Genomic DNA, 23418 nt, shown 5'->3' on the forward strand with positions numbered 1-23418 from the left:
AATTCATGATAAAATGACGAGACTCACTTTTTTGAGTTTATCCATCAAAGGCAGGAAGTGGGTCTTGAGCAGCTGGGCTTTGGCCTTGCTGATGATTGGCTGAGAGAAGACTGAAGCAGGGACAGAGGTAGGGTTCAATGATTGAGCAGAAAGTAATGCACTTTCCTTTAGCTTCATTCTTTAGTTTCTGTTCAACTTATTTAGTTTGTATGCAGTGAGACAGAGAGTTGCCATGTTTACCAGCTAGTCTTTTCATCCAGGCCCCTTCATCTATTCCCAGGTTGTTGTAGATGATCTTGAGGATGTTTCCCAGCAGAGTGTTCATGTGTTCTGAAGTCACAGAGGTGCAGCAGCTGTCGGCTTTGTCTTGGTTGCTCTCTGGTCCGTGTTCCCACCAGTGAGACATGTAGCTGCACAACATTGGCAACACCACCTACAGAAAAAAGGGAAAAAAATGACATACTTCAGGTTAAACTATCATGAAATCACCCACTTCCCCATCCTGACATAATGCATTATGGATTTATTATTGTCATTTAGGATCGCACAATGAAATGTAGTTGTAGCCCACTCCACACTACACAAACAGAAAATGTACAAACAGATATTCATGGCTACTTCAGAAGCAGTTACTTCTGTATCTCTTGCTAGCAGCAGGGTGAACAGGCTGTTGCTAGGGTGGGTGTTGTCTTTAATATCCTTTGTGCTCTGCACAGGCACCTCACCTCACCGATACCACTGATGCTCAATAGATGGGTACCAATGATGTTCTGGGCCGATTTAATCACCCGCTGCAGAGCCCTTCTGTCCTGGGCCGTGCTGATATACTGTGATGATACAGCCCAGTGGTCAGCTTGAAAAAAAAAAACACAGGACTTTCGCCCTGGAGACCGGTGTTTGTGTCCTGTGTTACCACAAGTCAAAGTTGATTTATTTGTCAGGTAACTTCCGTACTTAAGTTACGACACTTCCAGTGTTATTTTAACCCTAACCGCGATCTTTTCCTCAACGTAACTAAGTAGTTTTGTTGCCTAAACATAACCAAGTCGATCTTTTCCTAAACCTAACTAAGCAGTTTTATTTTGAAAAGACTGGAGCAGAAATTGGCACGTGTCACGTGTTGCTGGACATTCGTAGCGAAACGCACGAAAAATACGTTGTTGAAAGTCGCGCTGAGCTTCACAAAAAAAAAGGGAATTTGTGTCTAAGTACACGAATCAAATAGATTACATTTTGTGACTATTTCAAGAACTGACGTGAGACTGTGTTGGATACGGATACAAACTTTATATGAGCACTACTTGGGTTTAATCAATCAATAAAGGCTTAACATCTCTAATTTCTAATCAACAATGTCTGGCTTTTTAATCGGTCTTCAGAGTACTAGGAATGCCACTCCATAACATGATAACGGTTTATCTGTAGATACAGTGAATAAACTGTAACTTAAACCATAAATTGGTTCTTCCTCTGTGTTTAACCAATATAACTATTTAGTAGCAGTGGTCAGCAAACAGCGCAGTGCTGGAGGACCATCTCCAGTGTGGATGCTTGGGTTAAGTGACAATGGAAAGAGTATTTCTAATACCTAACGTGGATAATTATGGGACGAGAAGAAAGCAGAGTACCCTGAAGAAAAGAAACCTGCATGGGTACAGGTACAACACACCCAATGTTGATATGCATTTTTAAGTTAGTTAGTTATATATCCCACCTCCATGACATGGGGCATCTGAGTGTATCTCATGCCAGACTCTGCCAACTCCATGATCTCCTCCAGACACTTGTCTAAGTTTGGGATGAGAGGACAAACCTCCCCCACCTGCCCTGGAAGACCTAGAGCTGAGAGAGAGAGAGAATGCACTTAAAAGATGGATAGAAACATGAATACATAGCTCAATAACATTTTTGTATACATATAAATGATATTAAGTTTGTATTACACACAGAAAGAAAAAGTTTGTTAGTCTGCCTGCTAACATTAGCACCGACTTCCACTAGACGTTATATATATAGAGTGAATGTTATTCTCAGAGGAAACAATTACCTCAGGACCTGGTGTAATTCCACCCCCTCATGTTTGTAACATTCAAGTGCACAGAGTGGCTAAACATATACAATATAAACAAATATAAACCACAGTCATTAGTACCCGCTCTGTCTTTAGCTCCTTTGCTGTTGTAGATGGAGAAGCTGTTGAACTTGTTGATGTGAGGCTCAAGGAATGCAACAGGAAAGGCTGCTGAGAAGGCAGCTAAACACTTTCCTAATGCTGGACGCTGTCTGGAGAGGAGAGGAGAGGAGAGGAGAGGAGAGGAGAGGAGAGAAGAGGAGAGGAGAGGAGAGTGAGAAGGAGAAGAGAGAATAAACAACTAATTATTCTAAGGTAACAAACACACGACGATTCTTATTTCCAGGTGATTACACACTAAAGAAACAAATACTTATTAATATTATATTCCATTTCGGCCAATAGTTCCCCCTAAATGTTACACACCGGTTCTTTAAAGATAACTAAACGTGTTAATTGTGATGGTGGTTTTAAAGATAAAGAATAAGAAACTAAATGTGGAATTATAAAGGGGAATAAATAAATGAGGGAAAAGCAAAAGCCTTAGGGAAAAGAATAAAGAAAAATAAAGGGATACAAATAAATAAAAAATATATTTTTAAATATACAGAAAGAAAATTTGTGATAAATATGCAAAAATAAATAATAGCTAAATACATACAAAAATAAACAAACAAATACATATGAAAATGTTTATAATCATTATTTTATACTTTACCTATATATTTTTTTATATTACCACAGTTTATTTATTTATTCTTTTATGTGTTCCTCTTTATATTTCCACATTTATTTTCTTATTCTTTCACAGATTAATTTTTTTATACCATGTGTGCCGTGTGTAGAGAAAAATCTGATGATGCTTTTGAGTTGTATTCAATGTTCTCAAAAATGATTTCACAGTAAAAGTAAACCTACATACAGATGTGGAAGAAACATGATTCTATAGCAGGTTTCTGTATCTTAAATACATGTGTACTGTAGCCTATACTGTACCTCTCTACATAGATGCTTTTGTTGGTTCCCAGAAAGTACAGACTGTTGAGGATTCTGTAGCAGGAAACCTGGACGTCATCCACTGGAAGAAGAGAGGCAACCAAAAAAAGAATGTTTGCTGTTTACATTTCATGGAATGAAAGAAATTTATATTTTTTCCTCTGTAGATTACCAACTGGAAAACATTCAAAAACATGAATTGGCAAGATTTCACCTTTGATGTCTGAATCAAACAGCACCAAAAGTCAGTACGCACATATGAGGTCTTCTCCGAACATGTTCTGTCCGATGTGTTCGAACAGGGAGGAGAGGACGGGCAGCAGGGCGAAGGTGGTGTAGTTGATGATCTGAGTGACACCTCGCGGCTGCTCTCTGCTGTGGGTGAACTGGCCCAGCTTCAGGTTCTCCTGCGTCTTCTCCAGATCTTCTGCTGCGCTGTCGAAGTACAACCGCAGCGCTGCCTTCACTGACTCCAGACCGGTCTTCATCACTGTCCTGGATACATGGGGAGAGTTAGGTTTTTACATTATCATCTTTAAAAGAGAGACATCTTCCAACCAGCTGTAGTTTGAGTTTGACAGTGCAAGAACATAACTATTAGTCAGTGTAATTTAAACAAATGACATCCTCTAGAATAATAAAGGAGGAGAAAAGAAACAGAGAAACAGCTGAACTACATTACATCACATGTACATAGACTGTATATAAAGATGGACAACATGACAGCTCCCCAAAAGTGAAGCCAAAACATCTGGATCGCCCCCTGGTGGCTTGTTGCAGGTTGTTAGTGGATGGGACATGGACCAAACTAAAAAGTCAAGGTCAAATAATTTTTTCCCAAAGATGGTTTCTGTCATTATAGGTAGTTCTTATCACGCTGATGTATGTTCAAGTGTTCCTTTTTCTGATAAGTTTGGTTTTAAGAAATGATTTGATGCTATAAAAAGGGGGTGAGACATCATGATTGGCAGCTGCGAGCCTCTCTCGCTGACAAGCTGCGGCCGTGCTCGGCTCACGATTGGTTCGGGGTGACCTTGATAATGCAGTTCCACCGCCCGATCACTACTGCGCAGACTCTGGCTCCAGCTATACAGTCTAGAGAATTATTATAGATCCAAGATGAAACTGACAGACGGGCAGTAATCAAGAGAAAAAGTCGCAATTACAATCTGTCCCGCTCCTTCAGCACAACGGACAGTGCTAGGAAACAGGACAGTGGCAGGTCTTGATGTGGCTACCACAATCAACCCATGATATGCACCTTGACAGAGCCATTGTGTGGTGCTACAATGGGCATGAGTGTTTCGATGCCAAGTAGAGCATTGTCAGTATTTATCTTTAACACCATGGGGACAACATGTCCTCCAACAACATATTTCCTTGTGTAAAGACAAGCAGCACACACACACACACTCAGTCCATGTCTTTCCTTACCTTGCATCCAGGCTTTGTCCCAGTATCTGCAGACAGTTGACTATGGATATGGCATTGTTACCTGAAAAGCAGAGGATCACATGATAAACAGTAAACCCCGTGTACATACTGTGTAGGGCTGGAGGTTCCTATCTGTCAGGGATGTGAAGAGTCAAGCACGAGAGGAGCACACTAAAACAACAGCCCTGTTCAAACCAATGGGAGCAGAAAACCCATCACAGAATCCCATCCATCATGTATGTGCTTTAGTAAATAACACAGCAGAGCATCAGATTCAAAGAAAAAAGATGTTCCTTTAAAAATAAAAAGCTTCAAGAGTCATAAGTTTTTTATGTGCCCAAATGTGTTTGTTTCCAGTTGTATCAGGTTTTAGTCAGCAAAGGTGGAACATCTTTTTACTTTGAAGCGATGACATGGTGGAACAAGTCGCAAAACACACCACACAACACACACAGCTGCTGAGCAGAGGACGAGTATACACACACCTCATGCATGCACACACACACACACACACCTGCACACACTATTTAAGGATGTTCTTGAGCTTTCTCGTGTTCATCCTCTATCTGTGTCTCAGTCCCATACAAACACGTTACAGTCAGTAACGTACAGTATGACCACACGGTTTTATATCAACAACTAGAAGTGCACTCGGAGAACGCAGACCTCCGCCAAGGCAGGTTTCATGCACGTCACTGCCCCGCCCTCCCCCCCTGGATCGCCGCCACCAAAATTGAATGGACTGTTCATTGTGCCACACCCCACCCCTCAAAAACATTTCATTTAGATCCATCGCAGACTTTTGGAGTAATCCTGCAAACGGACAAACCAACGCCAGTGAAAACATAACCTCCTTCCTGGGCCTTCGGCATTGGCGGAGGTAATAACCGAAGCAAACCTCTATAGGATAACTTATTCTAAATTATAATGTGTCTCAGATAGAAGACATTGGTCCAGGAACAGCTAGAGGAAAGTTATTTATTGGTTTCATCACAAATTATAAAGATGATGGAGAGACTTCCCTATTTTGTCTCAGGAGACACATCTGTGGTATAGACATTACTCCTGGGTCGACATAGCATGAAACCATTCATACTGCACTCATAGTCACTCAGAACAACAGCAGAGAAGGAGCAGAAGTGGAAGCATTAGGCATGAACGTCCTTACCAAATAAGGATATCCTATGTCTGACAAGAACTCCCAGTTTGCAGAAAAGACTGAAAAGAGTCAATGAAAGGAGAGAGGAGGAGGAGGTAGAAAGGGAAGCAGGGAAAGAAATAAAGGAGACAATCAACCCAGAGAAATACAAAGAGAGAGCAGGAGAGATATAAAGGCACACAGTCTGTCATACACATATACAGATAGTTGTCTCCAACAGAACTAAAGTCTTATTCATCAATAAAACATGAGCGCGAGTTGCATTGTTGGCTTTCCATCTGTCTATCTCACCTGGTCACCATCTCCTTCTCCTTGTTGGAGGCGTGGCCTCCGCTGCTGATCGGATGGATGGCTGTGGACAGGAAGTACATCCTGTGGTTTTTAAAGTATTGATCCACCAATGGCAAGACGACCTGAGGGTTAAATGGCATAAACACAGAGCGGAATTACTGTCTGGCTGTGTTTCGAAATCGCATACTAATGTACTGTGTACTCCATGCTCAATCTGTATATGCACCGCATACTGCCTACTAAATGAACAATTAAAGAGTAACTTCTGTATTTTTCAACCTGGGGCCTCATTACAGAGAGATCACCTAACTGCTTGTCCTATCGTTTCAAAGATAGGATTTTTCCTATCATCCTATTACAGAAGCAACTCCAAAACTCATGGCTGTGTCCTATTCTATCTCAGATCTCCTAGAACCCTAACTTTTTAAATCATATAATATATATATATATATATATATATATATATATATATATATTAAATTATTTATATATCATTTTTAATGAATAGGCCTACATGGTCCGGGAAATTCAAAGCATCATCATACGATTTGAGCAGCCTTTCAATCATTATATTTTGGTGTTCATGTCGTTCACCATCTTCATTGTCATCGCCATACAGTCCTAACGACAGTGCTGCTGCCATTTTTGGCAGATACTTTGATTTTAGGAGAGGGTCTACGCCATCCTAACTTAGGATTCCTAATGTGGGAAATCCCTAAGTTAGGTCGTTTCTGTTATAGCTGGATTCCTATCCTAAGATAAGATAGAAGTTTTTCCTAAATGCAGTTAGGAGACATGTTTCTGTGATACAAAAAATCCAAAATGTCCTCAGTTTGTAAGATACAATCAGAATTAATGGCAGTTTTGGTAAGCCCTGTGAGATGATCTGGAGTACTGATGCAGACAGGCTTCATCATTACTGCTGAATAACATCATTTTTATATTGCACATTGTTAAAAGGCAATGTTTTACTCAAAAAACAAACAAAAAAAGTTCAAAGTTAACACACCAAATACCCAACTGATTGATGAATTGAATAAAATGATGAGTTCTGACCTTTCCAAAGAACTTAATCTGTTGTTCATGAGGAATCTTCTCCCCTCTTGTTCCCAGGTCTAAATGACGGCCAGAACACAATCAAAGACAACACATTTACATGGTGACAATCATCTGACACATTACCTCGGGTGGTTGATTTTTATCTCATTCCCTAAAATATATTTGCAGTTCATTTGTGGTGTAAAAGAGTCCATTGAAAATAGTATTCAGTGTGGCAGCCAATAACTGCCAGAATCCACTGTGTTCTTCAGTAGCCACCCACTCTGCACTTTATTATTTTGGTAACATGATGGCATCTTCATCTCTGCACCAGCCGTATGAACCCAGACCAGAGTTCAGTTTCATACATGAACATCACATTACATTCATTTCAGAACTGTTTATTATTCACTGAGCAACAGAAAAGTCTCACCAAACTCCATCATGTGCTGGTGCGCCTGGTCGACGTACGTGATGAGCTGCTGGAGGAAGGTGTAGGCAAACCGTTTCTCTATAGCTGGAGTGTCCAGCTCCTGCGACTTCACACCTCTGGAAACAACAGACGCACTCTTAAAGGAATGAGCTGCCATTTTAGGAAATACACAGATGTTTCATATTACCCAGATTCACATCAGAGGATATGTATCCATTTCATATCTGTGCTGCTAAGCTAAGCTAAACCCCAGACCTATCGCTGTACTGGATGCACACAGACTGGAAGTAGGGGGAATACTGGATACTGCTTATCTCTGTCAAAAGGTGAAAATATACCTTCCACTGTAAAGCTGTCTCATTAAACAGTTATGTCTGGTTTATTTTACATGTTTAGATACTTGGAATTGTTCACACTTTATAATAACCATCATTTAATCGTTAATTAAACATAGTTAATAGTTATTTTACTGTTTACAAACAATGAAATGGTAATTAATATTGTTTACTAAATATTAGTAATGCAATCATTTGTTATTTTGTATCATTAGTTTGTGTAATATGAAATAATTAGTTAATAAATTCTATATTGTCTCATAGCTGATAAGATATTACATTCTGATTACATTAGTAAACTATTTATTAACAGTTTATTGTTGCACACATGATAACATTTTATATACTATATTAAGTATTTGTTAGTGATACCAAATGATTTGTAAAACTTTAAGAAATCGTTTGTAAAACATCTATAAACATTACATAGATAGATGGACCAGAAACCAATTATTAAGCATTGACAAAGTATTAACTATCTATCTAAATAATGTTTATAGATGCTTTGCAAAGTATTTATTAACCATTTAACAATGTATTATAATCATCAGTTACAACTTTATAACAGCCACCCAAATAATGTTTATAGATGGTTTACAAACCAATTATTAACCATTAATAATGTGTTACAAATATCTAGCTATGTAATGTTTATAGATGTTTTACAAACAATTTCTTTTAGGTTTACAAATCATTTCGTAATCACTAACAAATACTTATATAATACTTATATATGTATAGTATATACAATGCTGTGTGTGCAACAATAAACTGTTAAAATAACATACATTATAGCATTATTAATAACTAGAAAACATCATTAATCATGATTTAATTGTTTGTTAACAGTAAAATAACTATTAAGTTTAACTGACTATCAATTTACCATTTATAAAAGATGGTTATTATAAAGTGTTACCCATTTTTATTTGACTAGCTGGGCTAGCAGTTTCCTTCTTCTCACACTCTCTGTGGTTTGTCAGTCTAAACACATCCCAAACCTTTCTACTGGACACATACAGAGGAAATTGATATGACTCTGGGTGTTCCTTTAAGTGTATGAAAACATACCCACTAGAGACACACACACTGGTAAGCAGCACACACTGTAGTGTGTCATCAGGCAAATCTCTACTTCCTACCTGGACACAGTGTAGCCGTTGATCTGGAGGAACTTGAGGACGTCTTGTGCCTTTTCTCTGTCTCTGGATTTCTCTTTGGCGGTCAGTGTATCGTAGGGAACCAGCAGAGGATGGTTTCCTCCACCTGGAGACGACAGCAACACGGCAAGGATGGAAAACAAAGATTGTTATCGCGGGCGAGTATTTCGCATTTTCGCGTCATTTATTTGTCACTCCCTCTGTGATGTGTGCAAAGGCCGTGACACTCATAAAATTCAGGCTATCATATCTCCACAAATTTGCTGAAACCCTGATCCTTGCCTTTTTTTCCATCAAATAACGGAAACAAGATAAAGTTGGTGGTGATGGCAGAACAGGAAAAACGTTTTGTGTGTATGTGTTGTGTTGTATCCACCTTTGGCTTCCAGCTCCATTTTCTTTTTCCTGGCCCAGATATTATGATAATTCTCTGCAAGCAGCTCTGCCATTGACTGGAGAAACACAACGTTAAACATACAGTATGTGACTCTGTTACACTGCACATATCAATTCATCTATCAATACACAATATCTTCTAGTTTTTATACTGATATCAATATTCTTCCTTAGTGCCGAAGCTCAGGAATCAGGCAAGTTTCTCCTTTACATCTTTATATTGTTTTATCTTTGTGTGTATACAGGAACCTACCTGCATGTCTCTAGACAGTGTAACATTGCTCATATCAATGGGTCTGGGGCTGAATGTTGGAGCTCCTTCAAAAGACTGCTGTGGAAGACAGGATATATATATTGATGTCACTTTCCCTTTTTTCTATATGAATACCCTCTATAACAAAATGTGAAGCTAATTTGTATGTGCATGTGTGTGTAATTGTGTGTGTGTGTGTACCTGGCTGGCCTGTGATATCCTCCTGGTCTTGTTGTGGATGCTGGCCGGGTCACCCTCTCTGATCCTGTCGATGCTCCAGCCCCATGACAGCATGGTCTTCAGAGACTCTTTGACTGGCCAGCAATACGCCTCCTTATCCTGCAAGATTACAACCAAACATTAGACAAAACCCGACAGTGAGTCAGTACCTCTAGAAACATTTCACCTACAAAGCTGTAATAAACCACAAGATACTGTATCCTATCAAAATATAGGTGAGTGCAAAGTGTGCAAGATACAATATTTCCTTCCCCATTATTCCAAAAAGATCATTCTCACTTTATACTAGGGGTGTAAATCACAAGTTTCATCAGGATATGATATTATATTGATCCTTTGGATGAGGATAATTGCTGATATCACAAAGTCTGCCATATTATATTTACGATTCGATTCAATTCAGGGGCCTGCGATCGATATGAGACAATATCATATGACCATTTAATACAATCAGTTTATTATCAACTCACAAAAGCAACTAAAATATGATTTGACAATTTGACTCTGTAGGTAGGAGGTACACTTGGATGGAAATGGTGACACAAACGTACCATGGGAATTTCAAAATAAAGGCGCATTTTAAAGATGACGATATGTATCGATGTTTTCACTTTGCATCGATGATATTGGATCATTGAATCGATATATCGATCCAGATTGATGTATGTTACAAAACAGGGACCTACTCATAGAAAAAAACTTCCCCAAAGCACTACTAGAGGTGATAAATGAGACACAGAATCAGGATTCCATGAACTGACACTGGCCCAAAGCTGGCACTCATAGAACCTTATCCAGCCATATGTTGGCCAGATCTGGCTCACATGTGGTGATACTGTGCTGTGACACAGCTCAATGCACCAACGCTCACTACCTGGTTATGTTCAAAGTCAAAATATGACATTTTTTGCAAAATAATGACAACATGAAGGCAGACTCAGACAGCTGCGTGCAGACTACCTTCTCAGAGAGGCCTTTGTATTGTTTCAGTAAAGGGAGGCTCTTGGAGATTTCACACATCTGGTCCCCATATGACCAGCCATTGGAAAACTATAAAACATACATGAGAGATATTTCAAAAATTCATTCAATTTTTTTTGCATAATATGATTGAAATGTCAGTTTATTGCACCTTAAAACAAATCAGTAACCGGACTACCACAATTTCTATGTTTGACTTGAGAACATTATGTGACCTGTCGCCTCCTTACCTTTTCTATACACCATTTCTCATGGTTGTGCTCCGCATATCTGGTTATGAAATAGTCCAGTTTCTCTGGAACGGTCACACTGATGAAGACAGAAAAGCAATAAAAAACAAGACAACAATCCTTAGAATTTATTTTGATAACAGTAAATAATTGGATCCTTTTTTTGGGGGGGACAAATTATCTACCGTATATTTAATACTTTATAAAAATCTGAATGAGGATCTGCACCAAAAATAACTTCAAAATATGAACTTTCTAATAAATCTGTTGTATACTTGTTAGTGTCCGCAGGCTGTGGAGTGAAGTTTCCCTCTGAGTCCATGGACGACTGTTTCTCCATCATGGCCATGTAGTTGGACTCCATGTAGTCCGGAGGGAGAGCTCCAGCCACCGCGCTGAGACACGGTAACGCCAGCTTGAACAGCTCCTGGTCATACCGCTACATCACAAAAACACATACACAGTACGTTGCTTTATACATCATAGGATACAGGACATCAGTCTTTTTATGGGTCACCTACATACCACCAGGCAGCACAACAAGCATGGCTGTATACTTTTTTTTTTATACATTACTGCATGTACAGTTACAGTATGCAGCAAACAAACAATGTCTAGTTTTGCACAGATGGAAAAGGTCAGCCAAAGAATTTGATAGCACCATATTAGCAACCAAAACTACTGTCAATTATAAATTGACCATTAATTTATGGTACTAAGTTTGTCTGCCTGTGAAGACAGTATGTATAACATCATCAGTGTCTCTGGAGGAGTTTTGTCTGAGAAAATAACCCTGATGATGTCAATTTGAAATCGGACATATCAGCAATATTGTATTGACTTTTGCCGTTATGTTTCCGACTGAGGACTAACCTCTAACGTTAACTGGCAACCAGCAACACGCCATTTATTAGAGAGCCGTCAGGGGTCTAATGTAGAGTTCACCTACCTGAGCTACTGTGTGACTGGTTGGACTAATAACAAGACTAAAATCCAAGTCTCCAGTTTTAAATTAATATTAAGTTATACATGTTGAGGAATCGTTAAGGAAAAGTGTCTGGCGTCTGTCACGTAACTTGAACTCAAACCGGAGTGTCAACCAAACAGACCCTGGTCCCCCCAAGTCAAATCACACTTAAGTCTGATCTAACGTCCATAACAAGTGATAATAATAAACAAATCTCATACTAATACGTCATATGATAATGGTTTTCTGGTGGTCGGACTCTGCAGGGGTCTAGTAGTCAACTAGAATGTACAAACAAGGAGAAATCTACGTTGATTTACAACGGCTGCCAAAGCGGTTTTGCCCCCTGAATGCGCCTGCACCCAGTAATGTTTGTATACAAGAATACCTTCTATTAAAAAAAAGTAATTAACAAACTGGAGGTTTGAAAGACGTGACCATTTACCAGGTAGGGAAGGTCTAACAACAGATTCTACAGTATTGGTTGCGTGACGCAGTGGTTGTTGCAGGCACACCCGGCGGAGACCCGTACTCAACTGAGTGCACTTTCTAAATCTGTCCCTTGTGATGTATAGAAGTGCAACACAATATTAGGTGTACCCCTTACAAATTCACTTATTTTACATACTATTTCACCTAATTAATTTAATTTGCATTTAATGTTCTATTAAAAAACAATAGGCCTAAACTAGAGCCTTACCTTGCGTGACAGAGCATCGAATATTCCCCAGAACAGTTTCCTGGAGAGGTGAAGCTCTTCATCTGACGCAGCTCCAAAGCTGCCCCATCCTCCAACCAGGCAGTAATACTTCCAACAGCGCTCATAGTGATTGGTCAACAGCTGGGTAAAGTCAAGAGGACATTCATCAACCATCTGCTGGCTTTAACAACCATTCTCAAATAAAACAAATTCACAGTGCAAGATCACTTGTCCATGATCACATTTTCAGTACATCCGATATCAGAGATGCTGATGCAAAGGATGTGCACTGACAACTGTATTAGAATAAATGTGTGTGTGTTGTCGAAGGTAACTTCTATTATAGACAAACAATTAAACTTCTCCTATATTACGATGACACATGATCACTATTTCATGTTGGAGTGGAGAGGAGGTTCTCGGTGACTGTTGTCTGAGCTGAGGTAATACAACAGTCAGAATGTGTACATTGCAGATTGTAGTGTAAAATGAATATTCTTATTACTATTAGTGCTAAAGTATAGTCCCTGTAGATTCATTTTGAAAAGCACTGTTGAATTGATTGGGCAGAGATATAAGTGGAATGTGCTTCTCACCTTCAGAGGCATCTTGGTGTGTTCATTAAGCAGAGGAACGTCAAACACCAGCCTCCTCAGCAGATGCTGCATCATGGAAGGCCTCAGCTTACTGCACATTATTAAGAAGACATACATTAGTTGGTTATTTCCACTGCCACACAGAAACAGTATAAAAACTGTGTAGACAGATCAGATCTTTAGACAAAACAAAAAAAGAAAAAACAGCCAAATGACAAACAGTGACATTATAATAAAACGCAAAGAGGGAAATGCTCCACAAAGATGCATCAATGAAAATGAATAATGAATGAGTAGGGGAATCAAATAAATGAGAATATAGTGATTAGCAGTAATACCCAAGTTGAAGCCAGAGCTTCATTAAAAGGTGCGATGTGTAAGATCGGGCTAGAATTTTAGATTAAAACACTCCAAAAAAATGATCGAAAAAAACATTATCGACAGAATGTGAGGAGGTTACAGTGTTGACGTTATGTCACTGAAGTCTATGTATTGTGTGGCAGAGATATCTACTGAAATGAGCATGCTAGCTGTCTTGTAACCACTTTTACCTCGAGAGGCAATAGTGAGTCACTGTAGCGTCCAGTCTGCCCTCATGAGAGGATGAAGAAGTAGAGCTGCCGGCTGCTGAGGGCGTGCCAATAATAATTGTCCGTGTTCGTTTTGATTAAATCCAAAGTGGCAAAAATGAGAAGACGACCCACACCTTTTTCTCGTCCTCCCTGCGTCCAGGAGACCTCCCTGCTGGGAGGAGAGCTGTCGGCACTAGGCAGCTCCCCGAGAGAGACCCTCAGTCAGCTGCTGCAGCAACTTCAATTCAACTAGTGCAAACCCCAGCACCGGGGGTCTGATCCCGGGGGACCGCCCACCCTTCACACTGGATCAGCAAACTTTCTGTTGCTGCCGTTACACAGGTTAGACCTAGTGCTCCAACAGTCCGCTGTGACTCCCGGCATCGGGGGTTTGTGCTGGCTGAATTTGAGTTGCTACGTCCGCTGACTGGGGGTCTGTCTCTCGGAGCATGATCCCCACTCTCCTCCCGGCGGGGTGATCTCCTGGACACGCTACCTTTATAAAAAGCTAAATATATTTTGGGGGGGTTCATCTCAACCCTTAAGAAAGCTATTTTATAATATTTAATAGTTTATTGATGTTGTGTGTATTTTTGTTCTCAAGTATGGTTTATTATGAGATATTTGTGTACTTGGCGACGGTTGTCTGGCACCTCAGGGATGCAATCCTAGTGTTTCTGTGTTCGGTTGATGTGTTTGCTTCCTAAAGAAGGGGATCAGCCCGTTTAAACAGCTAAATGTCAGCATTTAAAGAAAAAGAATTAGAGAGATATCATATATAAAGAACCTCAAAGAGGTTTAGTGATTTAACCGAGACGGAAGTGGGAGTCGTTTTTCTTGTTACTGCCACTTTGGATTTAATCCAATAACAAAACTATCGAAACGTACATGGACCGTACAGCCCCCCGGTTAGTGGCACAGTAAACACAAAGACGGCTAACGTAAACTATAGGCCGACGCCTCACATGAAGATTATAAGATAGCAGAGTTATTTTAACGGCCTCTCAGAGTTTCAGCAGTTTGGTCGGTTTGGTTCTTGCCCTGCTGTTTGTAAGTAGTTGGCTTTTAATAACTGATGACTGTTAATGTAGGTAGTATGGACCCAGTAGTTGAGGAGAAACGCTGCCCCCTATTTGTTTGGAGCATGTGGCCAGATATTACACACTGCACCTTTAGGAGTGAAACAAACTTGAAATGAGAAGAACTGAATGTTAAATAATGATTATTTGTACCACATTCGGTCTTATTTTGTCAGTATTATTATTATTAGTTCACACCACTAGTCAGAATCTTACATTGCTTTCCAGACAACCCCTCCCACATGTTTTTAAATAATTTACACTGAGGGATTCCGCTGACTCTCACACATGCACGTCTGTTTTTCTTCTCTCCGTTTGAAGTGCAGTCTTACCCGCAAACAGCCAGCAGACACTCCTCTATGGCGTCCCTCTGGGCCTTGGTGAGGCAGCAGCCTTTGGACAGGCGGTAAACGGTGTGGAGGAGGGAGTCGATCAGCGAGGCGAACGGCTCCGTCCCCGCAAACAGTGGAGCGCATTTAGTCAGGAGAGGCAACACGGCCGTGCACAGATACCTGTTGAGGGCGAGTGCCATGTCTGTGGCACTGAGAGCGACCTGACACAAATACAGAGACAGAGGACAAGAGAAAAGATGATTATACTATAATGAAAACATAGTTATAAATATTATATTCCATTTCTGCTAATAGATCCCCCGAAATCCTACACACTGGCCCTTTAAGGAAATATTGAAAGGCAACAAAGAAACAGCAGTTGCTCACTTACAGTGTCCAGAGAGGCAGCAGCTCTCAGGTCTGGTAAGAAGCCGACTTCCAGCAGGTGTAGCAGGAAATTTTGGTCTTCTATACCGTAGACCCTGTCCAGGAACAGGACCATGGCTGCTTTATGGTCCGGACAGAAACCAGCTGACATGTCTGGCTCCACCACCAACCCATCTATGCATCCAGAGGCAAACACATAACACACACACACAAACAAGATTTAACCATCAACCACGTCGCTGCTTTTAATTTGTGTTTACACATTTTCATCATTGGTCCCATACTGGACCTGTTTCACATCAGGATTACTGTGCTATGCATGTCAGATAGGGTGGGTGCTAGAGGGGTTTGCTTACCTTTAGCCAGGCTGGGCATGAAGAATGGAATGCTGATGACTCCCACCAGGTCTTCAATAGGAATCAGAGACCTCAGGATGGCTCGGATACGGATCGCTTCACCTTTACCAGCATGGATTAACTGATATCGAACGGGTTAGGTTAGTGTGGGTAGCTACATGAGTCAGTCTGCAAGTGTGTGTGTGTGTGTTGTGACTCACATGCATCTCTGGAGCACAGCGGCCCAGCAGGTCAATGAGAGCAGCATAGAAGGTCATGATGGCATTCCCCATGTGGATGGTATCATCTTCCTCTTCCTCCAGCATGTCACTGCTACACACACACACACACACACACACACACACACACAATAACATGTCACTGATGCTACTAAATAGTTCAGACTGCTCAGTTTTGGACGTGTCAGGGACAGCATGTCAGATTCCACTCATTACATGCAGTGTTTTTTCAAAATAAACTTCCATGTTTACAGGAAACGTACAGTTTCCGCTCGTAACATTCATACAGTCTATTTTCAAAATAAATTTCCAATGTAGGTTTACTTAGTTATTTATGCAACAAAACTACTTGGTTAGGTTTAGGAAAAGATCGTGGTTGGTGTTAAAATAAGTACGTTTGTTACAACTTGTTGTGTAACTGGCATACAGAAGTTAGGTAACAAAAGTACGGTAAAACAAGTCAACGTTGACTTGTTTCCACCCGGGACACAAACAGCGGTCTCCTGGGTGAATGTCCATGTTTGTTACGTTCGTAATGCAACTGGTATTAGTAAAGTATGGAAATTACCTAACAAAACTGAGGTCAAATAAGTCAGCGATCACCTGGTTTCATACAGGAACGAACAGCGATCTCCTGGGTGAAAGTCCTGTGTCTGACTCTTTATAGTACATCAGTTGCTCTGACTGTCTAATAGTGACGCAGATGGGTTTACATTGGAGTTAGCTGAAAGCCCCGTGCCTCCCATACAGACGCTAAAGGGTGCCTTGGTGCATCGGTATTTGACGTCGAGGGGCACTCATTTTTTGATTTGACGAGTTAGGAGCGAGAACGGGTTGGAATTCGTCACTCAAGCAACAAATGACGTACAGTCTGTGTACAACTGATTTCTCTCCACTCTTAAATACTTAAATACACAGACCTGGGATGGATAATATAAGTGTTTGGTTTGGAACAGACAGCATGTGCGCCTTTACAATAGCATTTATACTGAACTGTAAATTACTTCTTAATATAGATTAATAACAAGACACAGTAAAAACAGTTTTTCTAAAATCCTATTTTCTAATACTATGAGAGCAAATGAATGAGAAGTGACGGTGTTGTCTTACAGTGTCTTGCTGCTCTCAGACGTAGGAGAGGGACCATCTCTGGACAGATCCTGAGAGATCTTAATGGCTTCCTCAATCGCCGCCAACAACCCATCACCTCCTTCACCCCGGAGGGCCGGGCCAAAACACTCGGGTCGGCGAATCAGAAGCCTCACCACAACATTGGCGTTCTCCTCCACACTTTCACCTGGCCACAGAACAGTAGAGGTGTTCATGACAAACACACTACATACACATACACACACTGACAAAGAGGGACGACAGCATCTTTTTGAAAAGAACAGATTTGATTTGCCAATATAGTCGACTGTGAGAAAAGGGACTGTTTCACTGTTTTCACCGTTACAGAAGACGGCAAAGCGCAGGAAGTCGAGGTAGCGTTCACCCTCCACAGGGTTCCAGCCGATGTCGGGGTATCCGTTACGCACCAGCATCACACAGCTCTGCAGCCCACAGCCGGCCAGGTACTGAACCACCTGCACAGGCAGACAAGTGACAAGTTGGGCAGCACTTTCTATGACGCCCATGTCTATAATACATTACAAACATACATATAACGCGCTCTAAATCTGCTTATAGCTCTGTGTAATTACAGTTATAAGCACTCATACATATTCATAAAGCTTTATAACAATACTCATAACACATAAAGCATTTTATAATGACTTAATACTCAGGTCACTCACTGACATTTTTTGCAAGGATCATAGTGTATTATTATTCTCATGGTTTGTAAAACATTATAATCTTTTTTTAATGCATTATAAACACTGTAATAATGCATTATAATGTGATTATAAGTTACATTTTGTAATTACTTATATGCACTGTGGTTATATGTTATATTTTGCATGTCAAAATGCAAATATTTTTACATATTTCTTATATTCTCGTTTTTAATTTTCTGAATTACTTACATTTCTTTACATATATTGTATTTATATTGTAGCATTATGTACATAATTGACATGTTACATACTCCTTTATTTCGATTTTCTAACATTTCTTTATGAGTATTCGATGAAGCAATCCCTGAATTGCTGACATATTTTGACAACATGTTGACGTTAACATGTTTGTGAAGCTCACCTTCTCCAGGTCTGGCTCTCTTAAAGCCAGGGCCAATTCATTATTATCCATGACTGATGCTGCAGCCACATCCAGAGGAGTAGATCCTCGCATGGACGGAGACGCTGAGGAGAGGAGAGGAAGGGAGGGGAGCAGAGGGAAGGGAAAGGGAGAGGAGAGGGGAGAGGACGGGAAGATATAATGAATATAAATACACCAATGAAACAACACAGGTGTATCTGTTCCTGGATACAGCATTATTAGATACACAGCACTATTCCGAGAGCCAATGTTGTCTGTGAGTAATAAGGGATGAAGCTGTAAAAACAAATTAGGTTTCACAAAGTACCCAAAACCTCAGCACACAGCTTCTCCTTGTACACACATGAGCATGCTGGGAGAAAACAGCTCACAGCTTGTAAGCCGGTGGAAGCAGCAGGGAAGGAGTGAGCAGAGGATCTTCATTGTCAAACACATCAGTATTTCTTGTGCGTGTGTCGCATACTGTCGGCATTCATCTTCTTGTATCCAGTACCTGAAGTGGCTTCATGCCTCAGGCTGGAAACACATCTGCTTTGGTCAAAGTGTCGTGATTTTCCTGCCAAATTTCCTGCACGACTGACAACGTGTTGTGAATTACAAGAGCCCACTGTATCCGACTGGTCTTTGCTCTTTTATTATGTTTCTTTACATTTTATATAGGAGACCACAAAGCTTTTCACTGTCGCCTCACAGCAAGTTCAAACACGGCTTGTCGCCCTTCTGTGTGGAGTTTTGCTTGTTCTCCCTGTGTTAGCGTGGGTTTTCTCCGGGTTCTCAGGTTTCCTCCCACAGTCCAAAGACATGCAGGTTCATTGTTGACTCTAAATGTCCCATAGGTGTGAATGTGAGCGTGAATAGATGTCTGTCTCTATGTGTCAGCCCTGTGATAGTCTGGCGACCTGTCCAGGGTGCACACCGCCTTCGCCCAATGTCAGCTGCTGCGACCCTGAATAGGATAAGCGGTTACGGATAATGAATGAATGAATAATCACATGATTGTTCATAGTTATTTGCGATTAATCGCAAATTTATCACAAATTTTGTATCTGTTCAAATAGTATAAAGTGAGATTTGTCATGTATTATCAACATGGGAGTAAAGCTGTCTCATTTAACAGTTGTGTCTTGTTTATTTAACATGTTTAGATACTTGAAACAGTTTCTTGACCAACAGCACCAAAGTGCACACAAAATCTCAAAAGTCCTCGTTGCTATCTATCACGATTAGGGCTGTCAATCAATTCAAATATTTAATCGCGCTTAATCGAAAATTTATGACACGTTTTTTATTTGTTCAAAATGTACCTCAAATTGGATGAAGTCTGCTCAGTTGTCATGGAGATGGCTCTGTTTTGTAACTTTGTATGGAACTTTGGTACTTGGGCTCCATACTCCTGCTGCATGATAACAACTGAGCAAACTCCATCTGCTGATGAAGACCACGGCTGGGTCCGAAATCCCTCTCTGTTCACTTGATTTACTGTCTGCTGTTTTATTTCCAAATTCTGATTTACCACTGTGTAGTGGCCTCCAAAAATTCCACAATGTAATGAAAAAAGTATTTTCCCTGACATGTACTCTGCACTGCATATTAGAGATATAAATCACACATAGACACATACTCACCGAGGCCAACGCTGCTGTTCTCCAGCAGGTAGCTGAGATGGTCGAACATGGCTTTCTGGTTCTGACGGCTGATTCGACAGAAGTAGCAGAGGAAACGACAACAGTTGGCCACCATCTTAGGAAAGGTGATCTCCTGCAAAAACACACACACACACTTCATGTCAGACAAAATCCATGCAGCAAGATAATCTTCTCATTAGAAATGTTGTATAGTCCATAAAGTTTTATTAGCACTTTATGCATTTATTTAAATATTTATTCAAATGTACAAGTATCAAAAAATGACCCTGATGAAGGCCACAAGCCGAAACACGTTGGTCTCACGATACAGTTGTTCATTATACTACAAGCATTGCTGGAGTTGGCTGTGACACTCGTTTATTAACAGTACGCCAATAGATAAAATCTCTTCCCATCCAGACATCTCTGTTTAGACAAGGCTGTTTCTAAATGACAATAACAACAAATAAACCACATCTACATGTACACAAAACTTGATGTTGCAATTCAGTAAAGCTGTTCCTGACCCTGGTTTCTGTCGACACCCTGGTCCTGCTTCAGCTTCAGTACTTACAGGGTAACTTCAACCTGAACCCTATTTTTCCATGTTTCTGTGTGACTAATGGGGACACAAATTTCTGAAATGGGTCCAGTATTGAGGAATGCAATGCAACGCTGCAGACGACATCCGCTAAACGGGCTGCAATGTAATCGTTCGGGGTAACTCCTCACCGTCAATGTAACGTTACGTCCACTAAAAGTGTTTGTTTTTGCAGCCGACAGGCTCCGATTGTTATTATAAGTGTCTGACAACATTATGGAAAGAGACCCTACAGAGAAATAAAACCTATTTCTTACATTTCGCTTTGTTATTGTGTCATGTGACTTGTTGCAGGAAGACAACGGTGGAAACGTGAAGTTGGAGTGAGAAATGACTGAGTGTTGTCAGAGTTCGTTGTGTTGTAGTACAGAAAGCGTAGCTAAGTGTTATCTAAAAGATTTTCAGTGTTATAGCTGAATATTTCAATGATTTTAACAATGTGGATGAGACGTGAGATTTCAGAATGAGACTTCTCAGAGTGAACAGACAGACCTTCGGTACATTTAGTGACGGTGAGGAGTTTCCCCCGAGCGATTACTGTACATTGCAGCTTGTTTAGCAGCTGCTGTCTACAGCTCTCCCTCAATACTGGACCAATTTCAAAAAGTGTTGTCCCTATTAGTCACTTAGACACAAAAACATGGGAGAATAGGGTCCAGGGTTGAAAAATAGAGACGTTACTCTTTTAAGCCTATTGTGTAGCTCTGCACCTATACATTCTTCATACCTTGGAGTCTCCTCCACTGAGTACGTTGACCATGACCTCCATGACAGTCTCATGCATCCCCAGAGCTCTCATCAGGTTAGGATGTTGGTAGAACACCTTGTTGTTCATGATATCACTACGGAGGAAGAGGAGCGAGTTAGAAGCTTGGTGGAGTCTTTCATCATTAGGGCTCTAACCAGGTTTATAGCGTAAGCATTGACTGAACATGCTATTCACTGTATAACAGTTGCCCAGTGCCTTAACAAATGGAAATTCACTGGAAAATGACTTTTAACAAGACAAGAGAGGACCAAAGGATATCAGAATCAGATGAGTGTGTTCTCACCCAAGCCCTCTGATCATCAGTTTCTCCTCCTCTCTTCCCATACGGACACTCAGCAGAGATCTGATCTGACCCAGAGCGGCCAACAGGTTGATGGTGTCCTCGATCGATACGGAGTTTATAGTGTAGGTCTTAGGAAGGGCCCGCACCTGGACACGTGAGGACAGATTCGTATCTTTGAAAACTTGCGGCCGAGGTCCACACACTTCCTTCACTGTCAGACTTTATATTTCTGTGAGAAGCTGTAGAGACTGCAGACTGAGCGGGACAGTCTGTTACTAGTTACCATATGTTAAGAGAGACAATGTAATAGAGGGAATTATTCTCCTTTAATCATTTATACTGTTCCTTTAAAGTCTCATGTTAGTGTTACACACAGTTGTTGAGGGCATTTCTTTAATGATGTCCTCGTATCTTTATTTTTTATATGTTATAACACACACTGTACATCAGCAGACGTTGAAGCATCTTTATTTATTTAACAACTGTTACACTCGTGTGTTATTGAATGAAACTGTGTTTCCACAACAAACAGTTGGTTGTTATATTCTAATGTAACGCTGTAAACAGGGTCTCCAGTGTTAGGGAGTCTCTATTAAAAGGAACACACACAGGCACAGACCTACCTGTCCTCCAATGCCGTCATACTGGCGGTGCAGCAGGACAAACATGGCTCTGACCAGCTCTGGATCCTCAATGACTGACTCCTGAGCCCAGCGGACCATCGTATCTGAAATCAACTGCTGTAACGTACCTGCAGACGCAGAGTGAGAGGGAGGGGGAGAGAGAGAGTTATGACGAACAATTGACTTATTATTTTTAGGGCTGTCAATCGATTAAAATATTTAATTGCGATTAATCGCAAATTAATTATACGTTTTTTATCAGTTCAATATGTACCATAGGGACCCCTTTGAAAATGGCAATGCCAGTTTTTCCTCTCCAAAAGTTAGTGTAAGTTTGGAGGGTTATTTAGCCTCCTTTGTGACAAGCTAGTATGACAAGGTCGGTGCCAATGGATTTTTTAGGCTTTATAGTTTTATACGATATCAGTATCTTCACTCTAGATTTAAAACTGAGCCTACTACAACTTCAAAATCACAAATTTGCGTTAACACATTATTATCGCGTTAACTTTGACAGCCCTAACTATTTTACAAAAAGGACGTGGACATTGTATTGATAAATTACAGAACCCTCGTTCATGTGAAAGTCCTGTAGGTAATGCTAGAACAAAGGGCATGGGGTCGTTCAAATTAAAAGAATTCTTCCATCAGGGACCTGAATGTGCTCTACGCATTTCATAGAAATATGAAGATTCAATTATGAGACATTTTCTGTGTGATGAAAGTATTTTTCCAGAACCTAAATAATATAATATTTAGGATGACGAATTGTCAAATGTCCACATCTACCCCACTGCTGTCTGTCTGTGTATCAGCTGGTGCGGAGGACTTACTGGGCTTCTTCTCTTTCTTCTCCTTCGGCAGGTTGCCCATCCTGTTCTTCAGGTAAGCCACTTTCTCCACCAATGACATGAGTCGACCTCGGATGGTGAAGTCACTGTCGCCATCAATCCCTTGCTCCTCCTCCAACTCTATACCTGACGGGATGGAGCAATCACTACACAGTACATACTGGATGTTTGCAGCCAATGAATTTACAGTATACAGATATTACTGATCAATGTTCTTATTAA

The 23418-nt window shown here is 40.6% G+C and overlaps 1 protein-coding gene across 16 annotated transcripts in view; it reads right to left on the minus strand.

Annotated features, from left to right (window-relative positions):
* The window catches only part of ryr2a (ryanodine receptor 2a (cardiac)), a 170245-nt gene that overhangs the window by 48738 nt on the left and 98089 nt on the right, over positions 1-23418 (minus strand). For 6 of the 16 annotated variants that reach the window (XM_074620545.1, XM_074620553.1, XM_074620539.1 and 3 more), the window contains 32 exons: positions 23179-23322; positions 22346-22473; positions 21723-21868; positions 21398-21512; positions 20070-20202; positions 18424-18527; positions 17675-17810; positions 17335-17521; positions 16207-16318; positions 16007-16127; positions 15655-15824; positions 15264-15484; positions 13281-13371; positions 12685-12825; positions 11293-11456; positions 11018-11096; positions 10767-10856; positions 9768-9905; positions 9567-9644; positions 9294-9369; positions 8900-9023; positions 7402-7538; positions 7008-7051; positions 5952-6073; positions 5670-5719; positions 4502-4562; positions 3324-3562; positions 3068-3149; positions 2153-2283; positions 1715-1842; positions 241-433; positions 28-110 (listed from right to left, as the gene is read on the minus strand). In XM_074620545.1, the coding sequence (XP_074476646.1) occupies positions 28-110; positions 241-433; positions 1715-1842; positions 2153-2283; positions 3068-3149; positions 3324-3562; positions 4502-4562; positions 5670-5719; positions 5952-6073; positions 7008-7051; positions 7402-7538; positions 8900-9023; positions 9294-9369; positions 9567-9644; positions 9768-9905; positions 10767-10856; positions 11018-11096; positions 11293-11456; positions 12685-12825; positions 13281-13371; positions 15264-15484; positions 15655-15824; positions 16007-16127; positions 16207-16318; positions 17335-17521; positions 17675-17810; positions 18424-18527; positions 20070-20202; positions 21398-21512; positions 21723-21868; positions 22346-22473; positions 23179-23322 (3968 nt within the window). The remainder of the gene's footprint in view (positions 1-27; positions 111-240; positions 434-1714; positions 1843-2152; positions 2284-3067; positions 3150-3323; positions 3563-4501; positions 4563-5669; positions 5720-5951; positions 6074-7007; positions 7052-7401; positions 7539-8899; positions 9024-9293; positions 9370-9566; positions 9645-9767; positions 9906-10766; positions 10857-11017; positions 11097-11292; positions 11457-12684; positions 12826-13280; positions 13372-15263; positions 15485-15654; positions 15825-16006; positions 16128-16206; positions 16319-17334; positions 17522-17674; positions 17811-18423; positions 18528-20069; positions 20203-21397; positions 21513-21722; positions 21869-22345; positions 22474-23178; positions 23323-23418) is intronic. The other 10 variants (XM_074620550.1, XM_074620552.1, XM_074620547.1 and 7 more) reach the window with 4 other exon arrangements.

This window comes from Sebastes fasciatus, chromosome 20 (assembly GCF_043250625.1).
Source record: "Sebastes fasciatus isolate fSebFas1 chromosome 20, fSebFas1.pri, whole genome shotgun sequence".
Classification (NCBI taxonomy): Eukaryota; Metazoa; Chordata; class Actinopteri; order Perciformes; family Sebastidae; genus Sebastes; species Sebastes fasciatus.